The sequence below is a fragment of the Taudactylus pleione genome, unplaced genomic scaffold (genome assembly GCF_031769625.1).
Source record: "Taudactylus pleione unplaced genomic scaffold, aTauple2 ptg000201l, whole genome shotgun sequence".
NCBI classification, from domain to species: Eukaryota; Metazoa; Chordata; class Amphibia; order Anura; family Myobatrachidae; genus Taudactylus; species Taudactylus pleione.
The window spans coordinates 51,920,444-51,942,692 of NW_028284603.1; the positions used below are offsets into that span (position 1 = coordinate 51,920,444).

At 46.3% G+C, this 22,249-nt stretch overlaps 1 protein-coding gene across 1 annotated transcript in view; it reads right to left on the reverse strand.

The window, feature by feature from the left end:
• The window catches only part of LOC148518396 (protein kinase C delta type-like), a 39,235-nt gene that overhangs the window by 4,075 nt on the left and 12,911 nt on the right, over window positions 1-22,249 (reverse strand). Inside the window, exons 3-6 of the mRNA XM_088477454.1 lie at window positions 2,692-2,792; window positions 2,051-2,221; window positions 1,769-1,860; window positions 904-966 (exon numbers count right to left, since the gene is read on the reverse strand). Coding sequence (XP_088333580.1) covers window positions 904-966; window positions 1,769-1,860; window positions 2,051-2,221; window positions 2,692-2,792 — 427 coding nt within the window. The remainder of the gene's footprint in view (window positions 1-903; window positions 967-1,768; window positions 1,861-2,050; window positions 2,222-2,691; window positions 2,793-22,249) is intronic.

The following is a 22,249-nucleotide window of genomic DNA, read 5'->3' on the forward strand; positions in this document are numbered from 1 at the left end:
CTTTTCACATTATTTTAGTTTCACCTGTAGTTATTACAGGGCAATTGGAGTAGAATTAGTAAAATTCTACTCCAAACCCCAGTATCACTTATTTTTAGTAAAGCAGATCGCATTTCCCATAATTGTAATGGGAAATGTGATCCGACCATAGTTACTAAAAATAAATTGTAAAAAAATACCGGGGGAAGCCCTGTGATAATAACGCCACCTGGAGGTGGCGTTATCCAGGATCTCCCCCGGTTACCGGGCTCCCACTCTGCTCTAACGGGGAGAGCAGAGGCGGGAGCTGGTACCAGTAATCAGCTATGTGGTCTAAGCAGACCGCAAGCTGATTGCTGTAAAAAAAAGAAAAAAAAAATGAAACATTTTTTTTTTACTTACCTGAATCCAGGGACCGGTGATCGGGCCTCCGGTGATGGCTCCTCTCCGGTCAGCTGGTCTCCCATAGTGCACTGCGGCCCGGTCATCAGGTGATCGGGCGCCAGTGCAGTATGGGAGATCACCTGATCGGGAAGCCCGGAGAAGACCACCGGAGGCCAGGAGGATGCAGGTAAGTGTAATGAAGGGAGGGGGGTTGCGGGGGGGTCGCAGGGGTCCGCGATCGTGGGGGCGGGGCTTAGCGTCGGTGGGGGGGTAGTAGCGGTGGTCGGTCGGCGCATGCGCGGGCTCTTAGTTGCGGTATTTTTTCCGAAAATACCGCGACTAGAGTGCGGATGGGATCCGCAGGGACAGAGCTTTATCGCAAGCTCTGTCCCTGCAAGGGATTTATAGTAAATCCCTGTGATATTGCCTGAATTCGCAATGCGAATTCATTCGGTAATATCACACTACAATCCGCATTCAATATGCGGATTGTAATAAATAGAGCCCTATGTATGAAATTGGAATTATTAGTATAATTACCGATGGATGATACCCTTAGAGTGCAGGTGTTGTACACCACATGTGATCTCAGCTGCGTAGAACCTTAAAGAGAAGAAATTATTGTAACTTGTTGACACTAGAAAAAGGTAGAAAACCTGATATCCCCACTTACCCCCTCATGTCATACACTGCCCCTGTCACATGACACCCTGTTATCACTGACACATTCTCACAACTATGCTCCCACATGATCAGCACATTGACATATATGGAAGACATTCCATGATCTAATAAGACCATATGTTAGCAGGGCTATCAAGACAATGGTGGGACCAGGTGATATATAGGTGGTGTGGTCAAATCCCCCTGCAAAAAATGACTGGAAAATACTATGTGCACCTGCAAAGGGGGGCCCAGGCACCCCGCCAAGCCCCTCAAACAAGTCTAGGCCCCGGTAATTAGTATCTGCTCCCCCTTCTCTCTGTGCCCCTGCATGTTATTCTATCCATACTCACATTCAACATAAAGACCAAATTAAGGTGATCAGTAATGAAAAGATTACATTGAACATTTGCCATTCCCTGGAGAGGATGGCCCAGGTGTATGGGATGGGGGCATGTACATTAAAGTCTGCGTTTTATTTAAGTCTAACTCCTTTCAATGCAGATGTAATGCAGCTCAAAACTGAGTATTATTATCTTAAACAAGCTCTATTGATAAGGACAAGGTACCCCAGTAATGTTAGCTGCTGGGCCATCTAGCGTCCCTGCTTTGGGTAAAGGTGTAGGGGTAGGAAATATTAAGGGGAATTTACAAAAGGTGTACAACCCTTATACTGTCCCTATCTCTGCACACCCTGTTACAGTTCATTTCAGTACATGTCTGTTGTATTTGAGGTGCTTACGTTGCGCTGGTGATGTCCAAGCAGCCTTTCCTCTGCAGGAACTGGTATAAGTCCCCGCCACTCGCGTATTCCAGACCCAGAAATAGATGGTTCTGTTTGATTGGACACACACAACAGTCATATAATACATTTTATTAGGAGAACATGGCAACAACTCCAAGTGAGCGTACTGGCTCATAGTAACATTATTACCCAAGAAGAGATGAAACCTGTATTTATGGTAAATGTGTAAATATAAATAAAGAATTCTAACTACTGATCCTTGTCTAAAATACACTGTACCGTGGTCTGGAAGGCAAGGTGACCATGGATGAGGAAGGCACTACCAGACGCAACCTCTAGCACCCTGCGCTCCACAAACACCAGCTCCGGGTCCTTCAATAGCAGCTTTCTCTTCTTGATGACCTTCACTGCCAGTCGCTGACCAGTCAGAGAGTCCTCAGCCAGCAGGACCTACAGGTGATAGAGGCATACACACACAATCATATTTCTACTTACATTTTATTACCTCTATACGCATCCATATCTTTAGAGGTTAGCGGTATATTGTATTTCCAGTGTCATTAAAGTAAAAAATAAATGTCATTTTTAGATATTACACATTGACACATTACGTCCATGACGCCGATTGGAGGACCAGGCAGCAGCTCTGCCGGGAGGAGGTCACGCCCGCATGCCGTTACTCAGCAGCAGAGTCTTTGGGGGTAGGAGGGCAGAAGGCTTAGGGGGAAGGGGGGAAGCTCCGTGTGGCTTGAAGGGGGGCCCCCACAAGCCTTAACCTGGCCCTGTCCTACTGCTTTATGGTGATGCTTAATGACGTACATGGAGTGACAATGATAATATATTCATGATGCCTCCTTTACTACAATGTTTGAGTCACACAGTTGTTACCTGAGTTATGTAACCACAGTCACATGACTTACCTTCCCAAAGCTGCCCTGGCCCAGTAGATGGCAGAATGACAGCCTCTTGATGTATGAAGAGACTGTTTCTCCAGGAGCAGCTTCCTGAACACCACTTCCTCCTTATAGGGATAAAAAAGTGAACAATGTAACATTTACTATTCAGAGTTAGGGATCTATTTATTATCATTAGTTTTACTAAAATTAAGTGAAAAAGGGTGTTTTCACACCCTTTTCACATTATTTTAGTTTCACCTAAAGTTACTACAGGGCAATTGGAGTAGAATTCGTAAAATTCTACTCCAACCCCTACGTATCACTTATTTTTAGTAATCAGATCGCATTTCCCATAATTGGAATGGGAAATGCAATCTGTGTGCAAGTTACTAAAAATAAATTGTGAAAAATATACCTGGGGAGGCCCTGTGATAATAACGCCACCTGGAGGTGGCGTTATCCAGGGTCTCCCCCGGTTACCGGACTCCTGCTCCGCTCTAACATGCAGAGCCCGGAGTCGGCCCCAGTGATCAGCTGTGTGGTCTAAACAGACCACACGCTGATACACTGCAAAAAAAAAAAAGTCCAAAAAAAAATGTACTTACCTGAGTCCAGGGACCGGAGTTCGGGGCTCCGGTGATGTCCTCCCTCCGGTCAGCTGGTCTCCCTTATTGCACTGCGGCCCGGTCATCAGGTGACCGGGTCCCAGTGCAGTATGGGATGTCAGCTGACCGGAGTAATATCACACGACAATCTGCATTCACAATGCAGATTGTAGTAAATAGAGCTCTTAGAGGCACATGTAAAATGCATGTACATTATTGTATTGTATTACACCATTATGTAACTGTAATGCAGTCAGAATACTGTTGTGTACAGAGAGAGCACATAAACTCAGCCATATAGAGGAAAGTGGGTCATCAATTGCTACTGTTGGAAAAATGGTCAGGGATGGGCTGTGAAGGGGTATTTGCACCTCAGGCTGGTGTCATATTGCATCACCTTATGCCGGTCAGTTGCTTAATATTATTTGTATAATAGCTGACCATCAGTGTATCTGGGATATCCTCAGTGGGCCCTATTGCTTAACCATTTAATTGACTAATATTTTCCAAAAATTACCCCAAAATTGTTGATTTTTTTAAATGATCAAATTATGTAAATAATTATTTACACCTAATTTGCTAAAACTTAATTAATAAATATGTAGATTATTAATGACATTATATTGAATAAGGGTAATAGTTCTTATTTACATAATTTGATTATTTAATAAATCAATAATTTTTGTAACAATTTAAAAGAAGAGTTTTATACAGGTAAAAAAAACTTTTTAGTGATATATAGTGTGTGTATATATATATAAATATATATATATATATATACCATTTTTATAACTGGGCCAGCAGCAGCAGCAGTGAGTGGGCAATCCTGCGGGGCTGGCCAGGTGAGCAGTGCATGTAAATGGGGAGAGACCAGAATACACAGCATCCCTGAGCCCCTTGAGCTCAGGCTGCAGGAAGACTGTTTTAAAACAGGGGACTGAGCTATTAATTTTATTATTATTCTGTGGGCTAGTAATTTAATGTTATTGGATAGAGGACTGGGCTATTTATTAGTGTGGAGATATTATTTCATGTAATGGGGATGTGGGCTGGGCTATTAATTTATTGGTGTGGTGGGGTAATCATTTAGCAGTGGATGGGAACTGTTCATTTAATGATGAGGGATATTAATATAATAGTGGCATCTTGGCAATGTCTATTAATTTAAGGTGGGGATGAGGGTTATTTATTAAATATTGATGTTATTATGGGCTTTATAGGATGGAAGGTATATTTATTTATTGGGGATGGCTACATGGGATCAACAGTGGTCATGTTTATTATGTTGATCCCAGAATGGGAGATGTGAAATGACTGAGCAGTGAGCGCTGTATACCGTGATCACTCGCACCGCCGGTATTCTGTGCTGACTGCCCCAAGTCCTGACAATGCGCCTGTGCTGCTGCGCAGTGTGTAACTTCCCGTATCCCCACACAACTGCATGCCTGAAACTCTCTGTAACCCTGGTTCTCTCTAGAATATGTGTTATTTATTAATGGCAATGTGAAGGCACAATTGTCCCCTGTGGGCTATATTGCACTTTACACATTATATTGTGTAGGAATAATGTACTATAACTGTGAGGGGGGAGTGCTAGTCCCTTATTTTGCCAGGGGCCTTCACCATATTAACTGTAGGTGGGGCCAGGGGTATAACTAGGTATTTGAAGACCCCATAGCAAAAGTTTGAGAAGGGCCCTATGTAGCACCCAATAGCAGTGTAGGACTGGCCCACAGGGGTACAGGGGAAACCCCTGGTGGGCCCCACTGACCAAGGGCCTACCCTCTTCTCTAGTGCTCAGGATGCAGACTGTACACTTGAATTATTAATTATACATATGTTAAATTATACTGCACAGGACTATGATGTATTTTCTATAATGCATTGCTGTTATTAATCTTGTACATTATCTTGCATGCATTAGCAGTATTTACTATATAGATTCTTTAAGGGACCCAGACCATGCACTCTTAATGGTTAGCCAAGCCTCTGTGGAGGCTGGCCACAACCCCAAATATGGGCCCCTATCACTGCATTCCCCCGGTGGGCCCTTCATGCTCCAGTCCGAGACTGCCCAATGGTAAAAAAATATAACACATATAACTTTGACAAGGTAGATCAGCCCCCATCAGCACTGGGCCCTAAAGCAGGTGTACCCCTTGCATCTATTGTAGTTAGTAGGGATTAGCATAAGATGAGTAGTCAAGGCTAAAGCAACATGCAGGGCCGGTACGAGGCATGTTCATCTATTGCAGTCGAACAGGGGCGCCACCCCACTGAGGGCACACTAATGCCAACCTTCCCGATTTTCAGCGGGACAGTCCTGTTTTTTGGGCACTGCTCTGCTGTTCTACCCGCGGGCCGAAGTGTCCCGCTGGTGGTAAGGAGGTTGGGCACTCCCACCACCACAGCTGTGCCGGCCCCATAGAAAAGTAATGGACAATTCAGTGCAGCAAGAGGGCTGGGGGCAGCCCAGCTACTGAAGGAGTGCTGGGCTTGCCCCCAGCCTGACGTTAAATGGGATACGTGCCATACAGGCACGTCCCCAATTAGCGTCACTTAGGGGGCATGGTCTACGATAATTAGGCCACACCTCCTTTTTGGGTGCTCACGACTTCACCGAGCGCAGGGTGAGGGGCATCGTATTCCCTCTCCACACAGGGCGTGACTCCTCCTCGAGCCAGCCCTGGTAACATGCAATAGTATGTGGAGTTGTAGCAACTCAAGGGGGAGCATATTACAGTAAACAAACCTAAATACATAAAAAATGCTATAAAGTATTCAGTTATACCCCAAGTATTTCATTAATGTAGAGGTGAGATTGTATGGTGTGCTCCATTTTGTTGTGGCTAAAGGGTATTGACATTTAAAATACTCCCTGGAACTACAATGAAACATCTTACAATGGAATTGTTTCCTCTATGAGTAACAAGTAGACATAGCTTATTAGGAGCATCTCCACATAATTGTGGGCTATGCAGGGATTGTGCATATGTGTAAATACACCTGTATATTCAGGAGGATCTCTTGCACCAGGGAAAGGGCTGACGCAAGTGAGAACTAAAAATAATGACAGCTATGAAGCCAAGTGTACAGATTGTAGCAGTCCAGTCCCAAGGATGCATACAACTCAGCGTGTGGGTGATATCTGTATTTAGGGCCTGATTCATTACAGATCACTATTGCGATCGCAGCTGCGATTATGCATGCAGTTCTACTGCGAAATATGCTAATGTTTGCAACCACTCAGCCAGCATAGAGACGCCCACTACCGCTTTCTCACATCCGTAATACCTCTCAGTCAGAGACGGATTTAGACCTCACGGGGCCCTGGGCAAGATACCGATTTGGGGCCCAATATTATAGTAGGTTTTGCTGGAGCAAGATACACAGATCATATTACATACACACATCCATCCATACATATATATATATACATACATACACACACACACATATAGATACACACATACAGTATATATATTACACACAGTAATATGATTTGTATATGTTGCTCCAGGGACACCTACTGTAATATTTGCACAGTTATCACAGTAGGTGTTGCTAGATCACATTATATTATGTATATATTTATATATACATGGGAGAGGGAGCAAAGATGGAGACAGGAGGAAAGGGGGGAAAATAGGGTGAGGCGGGAAGAAAGGGGACGAACAGAGGTGGATGGGAGTAAAGGGGGGCCGACAGAGGGAAATAGGAGGAAATGTGGATAGACAGAGGGGATGGGAGGAAATGGGGGAAGAACATGATGAGAGAAGGAAAAAGGGAATAACAATGGAGAAAACTGAAGTTGGAAGATCAGGCAAGAAAATAAATACCTACATAGTGACTTGGCGAATATACAGTATGATAAACGAAATTACTGTATAGGAGTGGAGAGGGTTAAACTTCCTAGGCTGGGGGCAGACCAGTGTGGGGAATCATGTGATAATTAGGGCCTATGGGTTCTTAGGATTGTAGGTTTTAGCAGGGATATTAGAGTTTGTTGGAGGCGGAGTCAGCCTCTTTTGTTCCTGTCTTCCCACCCTCCCTCCCTAAATTTTATGTTATGTGCTCTCTTTAATTTGGGTTTGGTGATTTCTTCGTTGGCTATTTTAGGCGGGAAAGAACGGCAGGTTACCTATTAGCACTGTGAATATTGGTTTACTTTTTGTTTCGCTTACCTTTGTTGACTGTTAAAGTCTGCTGGACCACCCCGCCGGGGGCAACATCATCACCTTTCAGGGTGGGTAGTCAAGGTAGAAGGCTTGAGCGTATTGTGTTGTGGTTAGAGTGTTTATAGTGTTAGGCTTGGGCTGTTGTTAGCCGTTCTTTCTTTGCAACTATATTTAAATTAATTTAATTAATTTTAGTAATTAATTCATTATCTGTTAATTAAATAAAATAGCTAACAATTCTGCCAAATACAAGTCTCTGTGTCTTTATTTCAATCGAGTATGTTTTATTGTCAATGATTCACGCACTGATCAATCCTCAGACGATGGGAGGTTTATATATATGTATATGCGCACGCATATAATTAGAATTTTTTTTATCAGTTAAACTTACCCAGAGTGCCATCATTCTGTTTGTTCTGGGTCCTGTTGTCTTCATAAGCAGAAGACCATTGTACACAGTAATCACCCCATGGATCTCAGAAGGGGGGTGAAATCAGTTAGGGCAGGGGGAGGTTGACACTGGCCAAAGCAGCATAGTGTAGGGGAGGTTGATTGGTTGGGGCTGCCAGGATTAGTGCATGCTACCAGGGGGAGATTGCTATCATTGTGACTATGGGGGAAAACTACTACTGGCCATAGCTACTGGGGAGGGTGGTTGGACTGGGCTGCCAGAGGGAGCTGGCTACACTGCGGGATGGAGGCGCCATTACAGCGACTGGGTAAGGTTACTGGCCATAGCTGCGGGCGGAGGTAGTTTAGACTGTACTGCACTGCAGAGATCAGCACATGCTGCTGGGTGTAGCGGGCTACACTGCGGGGGCCGGGGGGGGGATGATTACAGCAGCGCAGGTGACATGGGAGGTTGGTTGGAGGAGGCTGATACACAGTGCGGGAAGGAGGCTGGCATTACACTGCAGGGAGAGGGTTTGGAGGAGATGCGAGATGCTGTGACTGCAGCAGCTCACGCTGCACACATCACGGCTGGGGGTGGAGCTAAATGAGGTGAGGAGCTGGAAAATGAGCAGCGCTGCTGCTACAGTGCCTGTGTGTCTGGCAGCAACACGGTGCTGCAGGTTCTCTCCAGGGCCGGATTTAGGGGGGCCCGATCACGGGCCCCTTGGGACCCAATGGGCCCTAGGCGGACGCCTAGGTTGCCTAATGGTAAATCCGGCCCTGCTCTCAGTTCTGCGTATAAATCGGTAACAATGAGTAACATCGGCCCCTCACACAGAATTACAGCAGGTCTGACCTGTCTCAGGAATTGAAACATACAGATCACAGGTGCACAACCCCAAATTACTAATTACATATAAATACATTTTCAATCAAATTTTGCAATCGATAGAGGTTTTTAGCATAATCATGGCCAAGGTTATGGGCCTTCCCACCATATCCAGGTAACCTCTTTAGTGTAGGTCCCTAACATACTAGGGGTCAAATCCAGAGTGCAGGACGCCCCCAAAGTAGCCCAGCTAAGCCGCCCTAGGGCACCACCATAATAGGAAAAGTGAAGTGTAAAATAAATAGTTAAGAGCAGCCACAGCTGCATATATATATATATTCAGGGTGTGCAGTCCAGGAATCTTTCCTATATACTGAATCTTTCCTGTCTCAGGAAGTGCAAGTTCCGTTGCATGCAGTGAGTACTCAGGCTGCATATGTTGTCACAGTAGCTAATGTATGCACATCCATGTAATGGCGTTCAAACGGACAGGCACGCCTGGGTTTCTCCTACCACTCCCTCGTCACCACCCCCAAACACTGACATCCCATCACTCACTCTGCGATGGCTTTCTATCTGCGTGTGTAAATTCAATGCTAACCTTCGCATGCGCAGTATGCACCATTGACCAATATGCGTATGCAGTTGCAATTGCGATCCATGCTGTTTCAGGCCCTTAGTTCTATATATGCAATGCTGGAGCTATTATGGCCAACTCGCATTGCACTCTGCATTTAAAACCAGACTCATGATCATTATCCAGCTGCATGCAGTCAGCTGTTATCATGCTTGTAATTAACTAGTTTATTTAAGGTGGTAAAAGATTATGGTTTTACAGGTGAAGCAAAGTTTGTTGCAGCAAACAGAATGTATTATGCTATTTATTCATATAACCCGGGTTACTGACAGCTTAACTCAGACCCTCCAACGCATACTTGTCTACTCTCCCGGGACTCTCCCGATAATAGGGTGCTGCTCCTGGCACCTCGTAAGACTAGGCAAGTCCCCCGGAATGGCCTCCGGCACCTTGCAAACCCACAAAAGTGGGCGGTCCGGGGGTGCGATGATGCGATTCGCGCTGAATCTCCCCCTGCCTTATAATGCCAGTAATATTGGCATTCTAAAGTGGGGGGTGGGGCCACTATGATGCGATTGCATCGGCATGCCCCCGCTCCGCCTACCTGAACCGCCCCCACCCTCCCTGCTGGATGGACCTGGCAGCCCACTCCCGAAGCCCCCTGCAGAAAAGTCGGAAAGTATGCTCCAACATGGCCATTCCATTAGGAATAAAATGCTCTGCTCCTGGACTTCCCTCTTAATTTATGATTGCAGACACCTGTGCTGAAACACCTATCTCATCAATTACCTAGTTCAGCACAGGTGACTGCAATCATACATTAGGTGGGACCCCAGGAGCAGAGCATTTTGTATCTAATGGAATGGGTCATGTTAACTGTGATTCAAGATATCAGAGGTTTAGTTGTGACAAACCATTTACTGCACTAAATCCTGCCCCATATGTAAATAACTGGATAAAACCACATACTCTTCAGCAGTAAACATGTACCTATTGTAGTCAGCTGTAAGGTGCCCATGCAGGAGAGCACAATCTCTTTCTCATAGTAATTATGCCTGCTGTCCCTTTAAATTAAGCATCCTATTTCCATAGCCATGTAACAGCACTGGGTGTGGTTATCATTATCTAGTCCCCTATGCCCGATATTCCCTAACAATGCATGATAAAAGGGAAATGCTGCATTTTCTATCTAGAAGGAGTTAGGGGTGTGCACCGGCCACTTTTCGTGTTTTGTGTTTTGGTTTTGGATCTGGATCTTTCTTCGTGTTTTGGATCTGGATTGGTTTTGCCAAAACCACCCTTCCGTGTTTTGGGTTCTGGGTTTTGTGTTTTGGATCTGTATTTTTTTGAAAAAAAGCATAAAAACAGCTAAAATCACAGAATTTGTAGGTTTTTCTGCTCCTATGCTATTATTAACCTCAATAACCTTAATTTCCACTCATTTCCAGTCTATTCTGAACACCTCACACCTCACAATAGTGTTTTTATGTCCAAAAGGTTGCACCGAGGTAGCTGGATGACTATGCTAAGCGACACGAGTGGGCGGCACAAACACGTGACCCATCTAGGAGTGACACTGCAGTGGCAGGCAGGATGGCAGTTAGAAAAACTAGGCCCCAAACTGTACATAATGCAAAGAAAAAAAGAGGTGCAAGATGGAATTGTCCTTGGGCCCTCCCACCCACCCTTATGTTGTATAAACAGGACATGCACACTTTAACAAATCAATCATTTCAGCGCCAGGGTCTGCCACACAACTGTGGCTGAAATGATTGGTTCGTTTGGGCCCCCACAAAACAAGCTGGCAATTAATGTGTCCCTGCACAAACTGGCTCTACGGAGGCAAGATGTCATCCTCATCCTCCTCATCCACCGATTCCTCACCCTCTTCAGTGTGTACATCCTCATCCTCACAAAGTATTAACTCGTCCCCACTTGAATCCACCACCACAGGTCCCTCTGTACCTTCTGGAGGCTGGTCTCCCTGGAAGAGCTGATAATTCATTTTGATGAACATCATCTTCTCCACATTCTGTGGAAGCAACCTCCTACGCCTTTCGCTGACAAGGTTCCCGGCTGCACTAAACACTCTTTCGGAGTACACACTGGAGGGGGGGCAACTCAGGTAAAATAGAGCCAGTTTGTACAGGGGCCTCCAAATTGCCTCTTTTTCCTGCCAGTACAGGTATGGACTGTCTGACATGCCTACTTGGATGCTGTCACCGATGTAATCCTCCACCATTCTGTCAATGGTGACAGTATCATATGCAGTGACAGTAGACATGTCAGAAATTGTTGCCAGGTCCTTCAGTCCGGACCAGATGTCCAAACTTGGTCCTGCCTGCCCTGCATCACCGCCAGCGGGTTGCTTAGGATACCTAAGTTTTTTCCTGGCAGCCCCAGTTGCGGGAGAAAATGAAGAAGGAGCCGTTGACGTGTCACGTTCCGCTTCAGCTGACAGTGTGTTCACCAGCAGGTCTTTGCACCTCTGCAGGCTTGTGTCGGCCGGAAAGAGAGACACCACATAGGCTTTAAACCTAGGATCGAGCACGGTGGCCAAAATGTAGTGGTCTGATTTCAACAGATTGACCACCCTGGAATCCTGGCAAAGCGAATGAAGGGCTTCATCCACAAGTCCCACATGCCGAGCGGAATCGCTCCGTCTTAGCTCCTCCTTCACTTTCTCCAGCTGCTTCTGCAAAAGCCTGATGAGGGGAATGACCTGACTCAAGCTGGCAGTGTCTGAACTGACTTCACGTGTGGCAAGTTCGAAGGGCTGAAGAACCTTGCACAACACGGAAATCATTCTCCACTGCGCTTGAGTCAGGTGCATACCCCCTCCTTTGCCTATGTCATAGGTGGATGTATAGGCTTGTATGGCCTTTTGCTGCTCCTCCATCCTCTGAAGCATATAGAGGGTTGAGTTCCACCGCGTCACAACCTCTTGCTTCAGGTGATGGCGGGGCAGGTTCAAGAGTGTTTGCTGGCGCTCCAGTCTTCGGCACGCAGTCGCTGAATGGCGAAAGTGGCCAGAAATTTTTCGGGCCACCCAAAGCGTCTCCTGCACGCCCCTGTCGCTTTTCAGAAAATTCTGCACCACCAAGTTTATTGTGTGAGCAAAACATGGGACGTGCTGGAATTTGCCCAGATGTAATGCCCGCACAATATTGGTGGCGTTGTCAGATATCACAAATCCCCAGGAGAGTCTAAGTGGGGTAAGCCACTGGGCGATGATTTCCCTCAGTTTCTCTAAGAGGTTGTCGGCGGTGTGCCTCTTACTGAAACCGGTGATACACAGCGTAGCCTGCCTTGTAACGAGCTGGCATTTCTGAGATGCTGCTACTGGTGACGCTGCTGCTGTTGCTGCGTAAGGTGATACATCTACCCAGTGGGCTGTCACAGTCATATAGTCCTTAGTCTGCCCTGTTCCACTTGTCCACATGTCCGTGGTTAAGTGGACATTGTGTACAACGGCATTTTTCAGGACACTGAGGACACTTTTTCTGACGTTTCTGTACAGTCTCGGTATCGCCTGCCTAGTGAAGTGGAATCTAGACGGGATTTGGAACCGGGGACACACTACCTCCATCAATTGTCTAAATCCCACTGCACTAATGGCGGATACCGGACGCACGTCTAACACCAACATAGCAGTCAAGGCCTCAGTTATACGTTTTGCTTCAGGATGACTGCTGTCGTACTTCATCCTCCTCGCTAAGGACTGTTGGAGGGTCAATTGTTTAGTAAAAGTAGTGGTGTTCCTACTTCCTCTCTGGGATGATGAACGACTCCCAGCAGCAGCAGCAACAGCAGCAGCGGCAGCAGTAGGCGTAGCAATGCAGGATCCTCCGGAGGAATCCCGGATAGGAGAGTCAGTCATGCCAGTGATATGGCCTGCAGGACTACTTCCGATCCTGACTAAGGAGGAAATTGACGAGGAGGGAGTTGACGGTGTGGTTTGCAGGCGCTTGGATACAACAGGACAACGGGATTTAGGTGTCCCTGGACTGCTTACGGTCTGAGCCAAAGTTTCTGAACTTGACAGTAACTTTTTATGAACGCGCTGCAGGTGCCGTATAAGGGAGGATGTTCCTAGGTGGTTGACGTCCCTACCCCTACTTATTTCACCTTTACATATGGTACATATGGCAAGACAGTTGTTGTCCGGATTTGGATAGAAATATTGCCAGACCAAAGAGGTGGAATGTTTGGTCTTCTGCCCAGGCATGACCGTGATGGGCTTTTTCATCCCACGGACAACAACTGTCTCCCCCGGAGCCTGATTTAAACAAACCACATCACCATCAGAATCCTCCTCGCCAACTTCCTCCTCAGCGCCAGCTACACCAGTATCCTCATCCTGTTGTACTTCAACAGTGACATCTTCAATTTGCATATCAGCAAGTGGACTGTGGGTGCTCCTTTCAGCACTTGCAGGGGGCGTGCAAATGGTGGAAAGAGCCACCTCTTCCCGTCCAGTGCTGGGAAGGTCAGGCATCGCAACCACCACCACACTTGGACTCTCTTTGGGGATTTGTGATATCTTCTTAGAAAGCACAGTTCTTCGCTGTGCTTTTGCCAGCTTAACTCTTTTGATTTTTTTAGTGGGAGGAGTGCTTCCATCGTCATGTGAAGCTGAACCACTAGTCATGAACATACTAGGGATCGACCTTAGCCGTTCCTTGCCACTCCGTGTCGTAAATGGCATATTGGCAAGTTTACGTTTCTCTTCAGCTGATTTAAATGTCTTTTTCAAGGTCATTTTCCTGAACTTTGCCATTTGGGATTGTATGTGCCCTCTACTATGACATTGGGCATCGGCCTTGGCAGACGACGTTGATGGCATGTTATCGTCTATGTCATGACTAGTGGCAGCAGCTTCAGCACTAGGAGGAAGTGGTTCTTGATCTTTCTCTATTTTATTTTTATCGGAGAAAGTTTGGTCCTCCATTTATGTTATATCGATTTGATATATACGTGCGGCTAAACACAGAAAATAATTTTTTTTTTGGTTCGGACTGGAGTGTACTTTGTGGGTTACAGCACCCTTTAACGGTCAAGCCAGCCGGCCCTTTACTTATGACACAGGCGCACTCTTGGCACTACTTTGTTGATGCACGTGCGGCTACTGCGCACACAATTCACAAACACAGAAAATAATTTTTTTTTGGTTTGGACTGGAGTGTACTTTGGGGGTTACAGCACCCTTTAACGGTCAAGCCAGCCGGCCCTTTACTTATGACACAGGCGCACGCTTGGCACTACTTTGTTGATGCACGTGCGGCTACTGCGCACACAATTCACAAACTCAGAAAATAATTTTTTTTTGGTTTGGACTGGAGTGTACTTTCGGGGGTTACAGCACCCTTTAACGGTCAAGCCAGCCGGCCCTTTACTTATGACACAGGCGCACGCTTGGCACTACTTTGTTGATGCACGTGCGGCTACTGCGCACACAATTCACAAACACAGAAAATAATTTTTTTTTAGGTTTGGACTGGAGTGTACTTTCGGGGGTTACAGCACCCTTAACGGTCAAGCCAGCCGGCCCTTTACTTATGACACAGGCGCACGCTTGGCACTACTTTGTTGATGCACGTGCGGCTACTGCGCACACAATTCACAAACACAGAAAATAATTTTTTTTTTGGTTTGGACTGGAGTGTACTTTCGGGGGTTACAGCACCCTTAACGGTCAAGCCAGCCGGCCCTTTACTTATGACACAGGCGCACGCTTGGCACTACTTTGTTGATGCACGTGCGGCTACTGCGCACACAATTCACAAACACAGAAAATAATTTTTTTTTTGGTTTGGACTGGAGTGTACTTTCGGGAGTTACAGCACCCTTAACGGTCAAGCCAGCCGGCCCTTTACTTATGACACAGGCGCACGCTTGGCACTACTTTGTTGATGCACGTGCGGCTACTGCGCACACAATTCACAAACACAGAAAATAATTTTTTTTTGGTTTGGACTGGAGTGTACTTTCAGGGGTTACAGCACCCTTTAACGGTCAAGCCAGCCGGCCCTTTACTTATGACACAGGCGCACGCTTGGCACTACTTTGTTGATGCACGTGCGGCTACTGCGCACACAATTCACAAACACAGAAAATAATTTTTTTTTGGTTTGGACTGGAGTGTACTTTCGGGGGTTACAGCACCCTTTAACGGTCAAGCCAGCCGGCCCTTTACTTATGACACAGGCGCACTCTTGGCACTACTTTGTTGATGCACGTGCGGCTACTGCGCACACAATTCACAAACACAGAAAATAATTTTTTTTTAGGTTTGGACTGGAGTGTACTTTCGGGGGTTACAGCACCCTTAACGGTCAAGCCAGCCGGCCCTTTACTTATGACACAGGCGCACGCTTGGCACTACTTTGTTGATGCACGTGCGGCTACAGCGCACACAATTCACAACCACAGAAAATAATTTTTTTTTGGTTTGGACTGGAGTGTACTTTCGGGGGTTACAGCACCCTTTAACGGTCAAGCCAGCCGGCCCTTTACTTATGACACAGGCGCACGCTTGGCACTACTTTGTTGATGCACGTGCGGCTACTGCGCACACAATTCACAAACACAGAAAATAATTTTTTTTTAGGTTTGGACTGGAGTGTACTTTCGGGGGTTACAGCACCCTTAACGGTCAAGCCAGCCGGCCCTTTACTTATGACACAGGCGCACGCTTGGCACTACTTTGTTGATGCACGTGCGGCTACTGCGCACACAATTCACAAACACAGAAAATAATTTTTTTTTTGGTTTGGACTGGAGTGTACTTTCGGGGGTTACAGCACCCTTAACGGTCAAGCCAGCCGGCCCTTTACTTATGACACAGGCGCACGCTTGGCACTACTTTGTTGATGCACGTGCGGCTACTGCGCACACAATTCACAAACACAGAAAATATTTTTTTTTTTGGTTTGGACTGGAGTGTACTTTCGGGGGTTACAGCACCCTTAACGGTCAAGCCAGCCGGCCCTTTACTTATGACACAGGCGAACGCTTGACACTACTTTGTTGATGCACGTGCGGCTACTGCGCACACAATTCACAAACACAGAAAATAATTTTTTTTTGGTTTGGACTGGAGTGTACTTTCAGGGGTTACAGCACCCTTTAACGGTCAAGCCAGCCGGCCCTTTACTTATGACACAGGCGCACGCTTGGCACTACTTTGTTGATGCACGTGCGGCTACTGCGCACACAATTCACAAACACAGAAAATAATTTTTTTTTGGTTTGGACTGGAGTGTACTTTCGGGGGTTACAGCACCCTTTAACGGTCAAGCCAGCCGGCCCTTTACTTATGACACAGGGGCACTCTTGGCACTACTTTGTTGATGCACGTGCGGCTACTGCGCACACAATTCACAAACACAGAAAATAATTTTTTTTTAGGTTTGGACTGGAGTGTACTTTCGGGGGTTACAGCACCCTTAACGGTCAAGCCAGCCGGCCCTTTACTTATGATACAGGCGCACGCTTGGCACTACTTTGTTGATGCACGTGCGGCTACTGCGCACACAATTCACAACCACAGAAAATAATTTTTTTTTGGTTTGGACTGGAGTGTACTTTCGGGGGTTACAGCACCCTTTAACGGTCAAGCCAGCCGGCCCTTTACTTATGACACAGGCGCACGCTTGGCACTACTTTGTTGATGCACGTGCGGCTACTGCGCACACAATTCACAAACACAGAAAATAATTTTTTTTTAGGTTTGGACTGGAGTGTACTTTCGGGGGTTACAGCACCCTTAACGGTCAAGCCAGCCGGCCCTTTACTTATGACACAGGCGCACGCTTGGCACTACTTTGTTGATGCACGTGCGGCTACTGCGCACACAATTCACAAACACAGAAAATAATTTTTTTTTTGGTTTGGACTGGAGTGTACTTTCGGGGGTTACAGCACCCTTAACGGTCAAGCCAGCCGGCCCTTTACTTATGACACAGGCGCACGCTTGGCACTACTTTGTTGATGCACGTGCGGCTACTGCGCACACAATTCACAAACACAGAAAATAATTTTTTTTTTGGTTTGGACTGGAGTGTACTTTCGGGGGTTACAGCACCCTTAACGGTCAAGCCAGCCGGCCCTTTACTTATGACACAGGCGAACGCTTGACACTACTTTGTTGATGCACGTGCGGCTACTGCGCACACAATTCACAAACACAGAAAATAATTTTTTTTTGGTTTGGACTGGAGTGTACTTTCAGGGGTTACAGCACCCTTTAACGGTCAAGCCAGCCGGCCCTTTACTTATGACACAGGCGCACGCTTGGCACTACTTTGTTGATGCACGTGCGGCTACTGCGCACACAATTCACAAACACAGAAAATAATTTTTTTTTGGTTTGGACTGGAGTGTACTTTCGGGGGTTACAGCACCCTTTAACGGTCAAGCCAGCCGGCCCTTTACTTATGACACAGGGGCACTCTTGGCACTACTTTGTTGATGCACGTGCGGCTACTGCGCACACAATTCACAAACACAGAAAATAATTTTTTTTTAGGTTTGGACTGGAGTGTACTTTCGGGGGTTACAGCACCCTTAACGGTCAAGCCAGCCGGCCCTTTACTTATGACACAGGCGCACGCTTGGCACTACTTTGTTGATGCACGTGCGGCTACTGCGCACACAATTCACAAACACAGAAAATAATTTTTTTTTGGTTTGGACTGGAGTGTACTTTCGGGGGTTACAGCACCCTTTAACGGTCAAGCCAGCCGGCCCTTTACTTATGACACAGGCGCACGCTTGGCACTACTTTGTTGATGCACGTGCGGCTACTGCGCACACAATTCACAAACACAGAAAATAATTTTTTTTTAGGTTTGGACTGGAGTGTACTTTCGGGGGTTACAGCACCCTTAACGGTCAAGCCAGCCGGCCCTTTACTTATGACACAGGCGCACGCTTGGCACTACTTTGTTGATGCACGTGCGGCTACTGCGCACACAATTCACAAACACAGAAAATAATTTTTTTTTTGGTTTGGACTGGAGTGTACTTTCGGGGGTTACAGCACCCTTAACGGTCAAGCCAGCCGGCCCTTTACTTATGACACAGGCGCACGCTTGGCACTACTTTGTTGATGCACGTGCGGCTACTGCGCACACAATTCACAAACACAGAAAATATATTATTTTTTTAGCACTTGGGGGGAGCACCCCTGATGGACAGAGCACCCCCTGGACAACACTACAGCACCCCTTTAGGACTGGGACACTGCACAGGACTTTGGAACTGACTGCACAACACAGTCCAGCCAGCCCCTATGGACTTTGAAGTAGTGGACACAGCCCCTATTAACAACAGCAGCACAGCACAACACAGCCAGCCCCTATGGACTTTGAAGTAGTGGACAACAGCAGCACTACACTACACTACACTACACAGCACTAACTCCCACCCTCCCTCTTCACTGTCCACAGCCGAGTGAGAAAATGGCGCCGACGCGGGTACCTTATATAGGATCCAAAACCCGCGAGACTCGGAAGGCGGGATGATGACGTTTTGCCTCGATGTCAGATCCGAGTCAGGCGGGAAAAGTCGAGCCTGACTCGGATCGGACTCGGATCGGGGGGGCTCGGGGGGGTTCGGATTTCAGAAATCCGAACCCGCTCACCCCTAGAAGGAGTAATCACCCCCTCCCCCCGACACATAGTGATTGCATTATGGCTGGTGGGGCAATTTAAGGCTAGGTGGTGCTAAGCAGCTGCAGAGGTGAGAGGACTGCACATGAATAACAGGTATAAATCACATACCTACAGTATAACCTAAGGCCATCAGGCTGAGGGGGAGGATATACAGATTGAGGGGACATGACAGCAGAAAACAAGCTACAGAAGGTCACTAAGGGTATATCTTTAATTGAGCCATGGGCAGGGCCACCAACAGAAATCTTGGGGCCTGGTACACTGATATCTCTGGGGGGCCCCCTTGACCCCCCTCGCCCAGATATATCTCCCCTGCATTTGCCAAAACAAGTGTTACAGCTATACATTGAACAGAGATACCCCCATATATATATTAGCTATACACTGAACAGAGATACCCCCATACATATTACATAGACAATGAGCCTTTGTCACCCCTGTATTGCCACATAATGCCAACACCACTACTGCAAGTCATATGTTGCAGAAGTAACCACATTATCATCTATAACTTGCCCAGGACCCCACGATAGATAGATAGATAGATAGATAGATAGATAGATAGATAGATAGATAGATATGATATAGGAGATAGATAGATGTGACATAGATAGAGAGATAAATATGATATAGGAGACATAGACAAATAGATGAGATAGATAGATAGATAGATAGATAGATAGATAGATAGATATGAGATAGAGAGATAGATATGATATAGGAGACAGATAGATAAATAGATAGATAGATGTGACATAGATAGAGAGATAAATGTGATATAGGAGACATAGATAAATAGATGAGACAGATATGAGACAGATAGATAGATATGAGACAGAGAGATAGATATGATATAGGAGACAGACAGATAGATAGATAGATAGATAGATAGATAGATAGATAGATAGATAGATAGATAGATATGATATAGGAGATAGATAGATAGATGTGACATAGATAGAGAGATAAATATGATATAGGAGACATAGACAAATAGATGAGACAGATATGAGATAGATAGATAGATAGATAGATAGATAGATAGATAGATAGATAGATAGATAGATAGATATGAGATAGAGAGATAGATATGATATAGGAGACAGATAGATAGATAAATAGATAGATAGATGTGACATAGATAGAGAGATAAATGTGATATAGGAGACAGATAAATAGATGAGATAGATATGAGATAGAGAGATAGATATGATATAGAAGACAGATAGATAGATAGATAGATAGATAGATAGATAGATAGATAGATAGATGTGACATAGATAGATGCATACCTCCCAACATTCTAACTTAGCTAGGTGTCTATGGAAAATGGGAAAGAGCCTCGCGACTTCCCCCATTTTCGTCACTTTGGGGGACGTGCTTGGGGAGAGCGGTTTGTGCTCTCCCCAACTTCCCCCCCACCGCGGGACACTGCGGCGCGCGGGTGGGACAGCGGGACAGTCCCAGAAAAACGGGATGTCCCGCATCCAGTTGGGAGGTATGTAGATGTGATATAGATAGATAGATATGAGATAGATAGATAAATATGAGATAGATAGAACGATCGATAGATACTGTAGATAGATAAATATGAGATAGATAGATAGAGTAGATACTGTAGATAGATAGCTATGAGATAGACAGATATTAGATAGATAGATATTATATAGATAGATAGATATGTGATAGATAGATAGATAGATAGATAGATAGATAGATAGATAGATATTAGATAGATAGATAGATATGAGATAGATAGACCATTTTAAAGCCACCCTCTGCTTATACCCATTTTTTTATATTAGATATATATTTGGCAGTAGCAGCACAGCGTTTTTGTTTTAAATACTATCCCATAATATTCTATATGTAAATCCAATGCAAAACTAATTCAATTAATTGATTTTGCTTACCGCATCTCACAGTTAGTGTGTGTACCAGTCAGCTGCTGCGCTGCCATTCAGTGACTGTCAGATGCTATGGACTGGTTGGGACTGCCAGCCAGGGAGGGTCAGGTGTCATAGATAGGATTCTGTAGTGTGGAGGGACTGGAGTGGTGGTGCTGCAGGGCTGCTTATGGACAGTGCATATGGATTAGTTTTGCATTGGACACCATTACTGGGGGGAGCTACTACTGGGGACACCATTACTGGGGGGGAGCTACTACTACTGGGGACACCATTACTGGGGGGTAGCCACTACTACTGGGGACACCATTACTGGGGGAAGCTACTACTACTGGGGACACCATTACTGGGGGGGACTACTACTACTGGGGACACCATTACTGGGGGGGACTACTACTACTGGGGAGACCATTACTGGGGGCAGCCACTACTACTGGGGACACCATTACTGGGGGAAGCTACTACTACTGGGGACACCATTACTGGGGGGGACTACTACTACTGGGGACACCATTACCGGGGGAGCTACTACTACTGGGGACACCATTACTGGGGGGACTACTACTACTGGGGACACCATTACTGGGGGGAGCTACTACTACTGGGGACACCATTACTGGGGGGGACTACTACTACTGGGGACACCATTACTGGGAGGAGCTACTACTACTGGGGACACCATTACTGGGGGGGAGCTACTACTACTGGGGACACCATTACTGGGGGGGACTACTACTACTGGGGACACCATTACTGGGGGGAGCTACTACTACTGGGGACACCATTACTGGGGGGGAGCTACTACTACTGGGGACACCATTACTGGGGGGGGAGCTGCTACTACTACTGGGGACACCATTACTGTGGGGGCTACTACTGGGGGTACTGCATCGGGAGGGGGAACCTCTACTGGGGACTACTATTGGGGGGAAACTACTACTGGGGGCACTATATAAGGGGCTTACTACTAGGGGACCACTACTGGGGGCACTAAATAGGGAGAACCACTACAGGAGGCCCTGTATAGGGGGGATCGCTGCTGGGGGCCTGCATAAGGGGGACCACTACTGGGGGCACTGAATAAGGGGAACTAATAAGGGGCTGCATAAGGGGGACCACTACTGGGGGAACTAATGGGGGCTGCTTAAGGGGGACCACTACTGGGGGTACTGTAAAAGGGGCACTACTATGGGCCTGCATAAGAGGGACCACAACTGGGGACATTGTATACTGGGGGTACTGTATAAGGGGCACTACTGGGGTTAAGGTGCATATGGAAAGGAATGGTCAGAGTGACGATAAAGGGGTGTGTCATGTTCACATGCCCCATTTTTAAGTGACCACGCCCATTTTTCCACCATTTTTAGCCTTCCTGGTGCTTCTCTGGCTTGAATACATACTGCTTATCTTCCCAAC